Raw genomic sequence first — 5408 nt, 5'->3', positions numbered from 1 at the left:
ACACATTATACCAGCTACTGCCGATAAGTTGCTACATGTTATACAAGCTATTTCCAACTAGCTGCTACAACGTATAATGAGTAATGTCTATTATCATTTTAAAATATTTTATTTTTTTTTGTTATACTTATATTTATATTTTATATTTCATTAAATATAGGGTCGGATATCCAAATAACTGACAACCCGTCGGATATCTGATACATAAGAATCGACGGATATAAGATCGGATGTAGGTCATGATATTACATTATCTGATCTAGTAAGGCCGGATAATTTTTTTATCTCAATAATCGAATCAATCCGATCCATTATCACCCCTAATAAGTAATATACATTCATTGTATAACAACTCGTACTCCAGACACTTGGAATGCTACAACCTTTTCGCTCGATCAATAATTTAATCAATTGCCCATTTGTTGACCCAACAATGTACCTCTTACGTTTTCCTTGGTATTTAATTTGGCTCGCTATGAATCCCCACCCAACTCGTTCCCAAGTCAACACCGGCCTTTCTCATTGGTAGAACTTGTATTGCTTGTCTATTATGTTTCCGATGATGTCTCGCAATGCACCAATAGGAGCCAAGATCATCAGCAGGACCCCAAGAATTATGCAGATCTAATTAAGAAGGAAAAAAACAAAAAAACGAAATAAATTCATATTCATATTCAGGTTCGTTAATTCTGATAGAGATTATATGCAAGGAAGAGATGTTCTTAACTTGCTTACCCAATTAGTGATCCAAGATAAGCTAAACCTTCTGGGTTTGTAAATAGCAAGCCACATGATGCAAGGAAGCTGGAATCATAATGGCAATATCAAATGGTTTGTTACAATGTGGTGGCAATGTAAGGTAAGTGTGTGGAGCACTCACGAAGTATGTGGTCGGGGCGAACGCGAATCCGCCGAAGAAAGAGAGTAGTCCGCCGAAGAAGGGGAAGGTTATGCCGACGAACATGGTGAATGCTGCATGGTAGTTCACAGTCCAAGGAATTTAGTTCTCTGCTCCACGATTTACTGAATCGAATCGTTAAAGTGCGATTGAGGAAATTAATGGAGGGAGAGGCTTACCAACATAAGCACTTCGTGTTATCAGGCGAAGAGTTAGACCAGGAGGAAAGCGAAGCCTTTTGACCAGCACCGTCTCCATCATGTCGAACACAGGCATCGCGTAGATCTGCAGAATCGAGGATAATTAATTTGGAATGATGATCGATTATATATATATATATATATATATATCATATATATATATATATATATATATATATATATATATATGTGGATCGGATCACCTGGTAGCTTCCGATCACGTGAACGACGACCATCATGTTGGCCATGGCAATTAGCCAGTGCGGTCTGCTTAGAGAGACCAGGATGTTGTCCTCGACTCCGTTGCCGAAGGCCCAGTAGCCGACGAAAGCCACGGGGAAGTAGCAGAGGGCGACGACGATGTAGGCGACGATCACGCCCTTCCACATCGGCTTCTTGGAAGGCTTCTCAGGAGTGGAAGGAATGGTGGCTTGGATTTCCAGCACCACGTTGTGGCCGGCGTACGCGAAGGCCACATCTCCCAGTGCCGCCAGGAACCTCATCACAGTCCTTTCTTGTGTATCAGATTTGTAACCGTATTCCACATGCGCCTGCTTCCCCTTGTCCACCGAAGCCACCCATGCAATGGTAGAATAACTAGAATGGATCGAGCAATTGAATTAGTAGTCAGTCCTTTTGTTTTTTGATCGATCGATCGATCGATCGTGAAGTAATTTTATCGAGTACGTACCTGAAAGACATAACAGCGGCGGCCAGAGATATCCCAGAAATAGAGTTGAAGTTGGGAAGCTGCGAGAGGACAAAGTGCACAGAGGCGAAGATCATGATGAAAAAGGTGAGCTTGATCTGCTTGCAGTCAGAGCAGACGACGTCGTGGAACTTCTTGAGGGATCTGCCGCCGGTGACCATGTAGACGATGCAGACGCCGACTTCCACAATCAGCTGCTGGGGAACGACGATGTAAAGGCCTAGCTTCTCGCCGAAAGCATATTGTCCCAACTCGTGGTACCGATCGAATCTCTTCCCGGGAACCATCTCGTGCATCTCCACCATTTGCCACAGGGTGTACAGGGTCACGATCCATGATATGACCATCACGGCGATCCCAGGCCCCCTGCGATATGATCCTCAATTTGAGAAGAAAACAAGTAGGAAAAATTAAAAAATCAATCATCAACTGCGTTTGTACCATCCGAGTTCGGACATGGCGTAAGGCAAACTGAGGACGCCAGCTCCGACCATGGCAGTGACATTGTGGAAGGCGGAGTACCACCACTTGGCGTTGCGGGAGGATGTGATGGGAAGCCAGTCGTCGATCGCCTTCTCCTTCTGCTTCTCCTTCTCGCTCTGCGATTGACCAGAAACCATTTGATTTATGAAACCAATCTCTCAATCTCAGCTCCCAATTCAACAACAGATTAATTATATTTATTCGATCTTAAACAAACGTAACTAAAAATTTGTTTTATATTCTCGAAAATTGATGTCTATCCTTTTGACACCGAGCTAGATAAACCTAATGATAATTAAAATTAGTAATTGCGTCTGCAAATCCTTCTCTGCCAATGAATTCAAGCGTTCTTGATGTAAATAAAACTGATATTACTGAGCATACTGTAAGATGCGAAGGAAGCTACTGTACTGATAAATTTACAAAGTAGAAATATAGACTCCTGATACCTGATTTTGTCTACTGTCGTAGTTCTCAGGGGGTGATTGACCTTGAGTTCCCATGCTGAGCCTTTTCTATCTTCTTCCTGGAAGGAAAGATTTCCCAAAGGAAAAGGATGACTACCTGTACTCCGGAGACACAGCAATATGCATGGAAAGAATGAAGAGGAGAGGGATATGCATTAGAGGAAGAGGAAGGGATGCATTAAATAAACTTTTCTGGTAGGTTTCTCCGAGAAGTTCAGAAGAAACAGCTTGACATTCAACATTCTGTGAAATTTGATAGGTTTGACTTAAACAAGTCTATAAGGACTAATTGCCATGGATCTCAAGGTAAGCAACAAAAAAGTCGAGGATGAAAAACTATTGACATAGGAACAAATAGAATGATCTACCATCTACCACCTCAACATGGAAGACCTTAGAGGAAGAAGAACCAATATCAAAGTTGAGTAGTTATGAAAGTATTTTACACTCTGTTGAATTTTAGAACTTTAATAATTTAAGGTATAACTAAAAATAAAGGTTGTATAATATGTTTTGAATGCAACGAAAAATGAACATTATAAAATTCAATTTCTACTTGCAAACAAGTAAAAAAAGAAAAGGAAATATCAATTTCTATTTGCAAAAAAGTAAAAAAAGAAAAGGAAATACCAAATGTAAGAAGAAAAGAAGGACGGAACTTAGAAACGGATACCTTTTCGAGCACCCAATGGAAGATCAAAAGAAAAAAAAAAAGATTTTTGAGAGCTAGGAATGCCCACAAAAGGGAACAAGATTTAATTTGTATAAATTGATGTGTTATTTTTCTAGTTAATTGGGAAAATCTCATAAGTTAATAAACACTTATATAACAAAATAGGAAAGTTAAAAATAAAATTATCTTGTCACACTTGCCTGGTAAGTTTGAAAAACAAAAACTTGTTTGAAAAACATCCACAAAAAATTTAGTATGCAAGAAGGTAAACAACTAGCTATTATAGGAATGGTTTGGGTTGCAAACCAATACAAAGCATCCTCTTATTATTGAATCTTGTATGACTATAATAAACATTACTATAATATACCAAGGATCATATGACAATGTCTTTCCAATACAATGAAAGATCTGATATCTGACCTTTATGAAGGAAGGTATGGAGGAACTATCGATATCTGACCCGAAGACCTGATTATATATATATTAAAAAAAAATTCTCAAAACTCACTAACTATTTTTGTTAATGATAACCGTGCCTATATAAATGTTTAATTTATTATTTTAATTATATATATATTAATATGATAATAATTCTAATATGTTTTTGTTGAATGATAATAGCTGGATTGAAAAAAAATTATTAGTATAGAAGATATCCGATCTTTTAATAGGTATAAGTATGAGAATAAATATCCGATCCCTGATGAATATGGCGACGGAGGATATGAAATCTAACTTGAACCCGACCCAGTATTATCTCTAATGGTTTTTAGGAAAATCATCCTTAAGAAATCCGATTGGGGCTACTAAATTTTAGAACCCAAAAAATATTGACAATGATAAACTAAATAGAATTTTAGCTATCTTTTACCTCTAACCGACACCGACATTACTCTATGCTACTATTTGTGTTGCCCATCTTCGATGAGCTCTAAAGGGTTTAATGTTGGTCCCGTGCAGCGGGCTAGAGGGGGTGAATAGCCCTGCAATCAAATTTATATTTTCTTTTGCTTTCAATTTTAGCAAAGACAAACACAAGTTAAGTTAATAAATAAAATGAACATAAATTAAAGAAGAGGCATGAATGTTTTACTTGATTTGCAACCGGAGAGGTTGCTAATCAAAGGCAGTGGAAGCTCACTAAAAATCTTCTTCTATGTAGGTGGAGAAGTCTCTTACAGAAAAGAAACTACAGAATTAGAAATAAAAGCTCAGAGTTCATTAACTCATGTTGTGTTCAAATGAAGAAGACTACGGCTTTATTCATAGCCCACTGACAAGGCATCTCCGAGCGCCTGAACCTCTCTAGGCGCCCCTAGCGTGGCAGACGTTATCTCCTCGCAACGACTTGAAGATAAAGATTTTCATGTTCGAGTGCTCGGCCCCTTGCTGATGCACATTGGGCACCTTAGTGGTCTGGGCGCCCTCTTCGATCGCTTGCTTCGTCTTTAATCACTTGGGTGATCCTTCGGCATTCTAGAGTTGAGCTCACCCAAACCTAACTCCAACCTTCTATTCGAGCAGGCTTCCTCCTCAACTTCTCGTCCCTTGAACATCGCACACGTCCTTCTCGTCTGCCAGTGTACTCTTCTGTAGCACCTCAGCACCTAAGCACCTCGTCCCTTGGATGCATTGAGCCCATCGACTCTCTTCCCATATCATCCTTCTCGTTAGCTACGTCTTCAGTTTGACTTCATATGTTCCTAAACTTCTGCACACTTAGATACAAAGATTAAATACACAGGACTTATCTTAACATGGTTGACCATATCAAAACTAACCCGGGGTATTTACAATCTTTTTTGATGTGCATCAATCCAAGTTAAATTAAGGTTAACCCAAAATAAAATAATTTATACTAAGTAAATTAATTTACAATTATAACAAGAATTTACAATTAAGTACAAAACAACCTCCTCTTTAACTTACTTAGTATTTCTCCCCCTTTGATCACATCAAAATATATAGGGAAAAA

General features: G+C 38.7%; 1 protein-coding gene across 2 annotated transcripts; it reads right to left on the bottom strand.

Annotated features, from left to right (window-relative positions):
- Nucleotides 1-440: 440 nt before the first annotated feature.
- Nucleotides 441-2890, bottom strand: LOC122029577 (lysine histidine transporter 1-like). Of its 2 annotated transcripts, XM_042588627.1 has the most exons (8): nucleotides 2740-2890; nucleotides 2249-2406; nucleotides 1790-2173; nucleotides 1302-1695; nucleotides 1078-1183; nucleotides 881-972; nucleotides 736-804; nucleotides 441-624 (listed from the first exon to the last, which is right to left on the bottom strand). In XM_042588627.1, the coding sequence occupies exons 1-8, from the start codon at nucleotides 2791-2793 to the stop codon at nucleotides 520-522; spliced, it is 1362 nt and encodes a 453-aa protein (XP_042444561.1). In that variant the 5' UTR covers nucleotides 2794-2890; the 3' UTR covers nucleotides 441-519. The 2 variants fall into 2 exon arrangements, 1 of the variants encoding a protein (XP_042444561.1); XR_006125096.1 differs by lacking the exon at nucleotides 441-624 and having other exon boundaries at nucleotides 735-804; nucleotides 1082-1183.
- Between the last annotated feature and the right edge of the window lie 2518 nt (nucleotides 2891-5408).

Source organism: Zingiber officinale, chromosome 10B, assembly GCF_018446385.1.
Source record: "Zingiber officinale cultivar Zhangliang chromosome 10B, Zo_v1.1, whole genome shotgun sequence".
Taxonomy (NCBI): domain Eukaryota; kingdom Viridiplantae; phylum Streptophyta; class Magnoliopsida; order Zingiberales; family Zingiberaceae; genus Zingiber; species Zingiber officinale.
Note: the sequence above shows the minus strand (reverse complement) of the source record. Positions and strands in the feature narration are given on the sequence as shown.

Excerpts from the sequence above, each read along its gene's own strand:
- LOC122029577 (XM_042588627.1), bottom strand. The coding sequence starts at position 2,793 with ATGGGAACTCAAGGTCAATCACCCCCTGAGAACTACGACAGTAGACAA. Across the intron at positions 2,407-2,739 it reads ACGACAGTAGACAAAATCAG|AGCGAGAAGGAGAAGCAGAA; the intron begins GTATCAGGAGTC and ends GGTCAATCGCAG. Across the intron at positions 1,184-1,301 it reads ACGTGATCGGAAGCTACCAG|ATCTACGCGATGCCTGTGTT; the intron begins GTGATCCGATCC and ends TCGATTCTGCAG.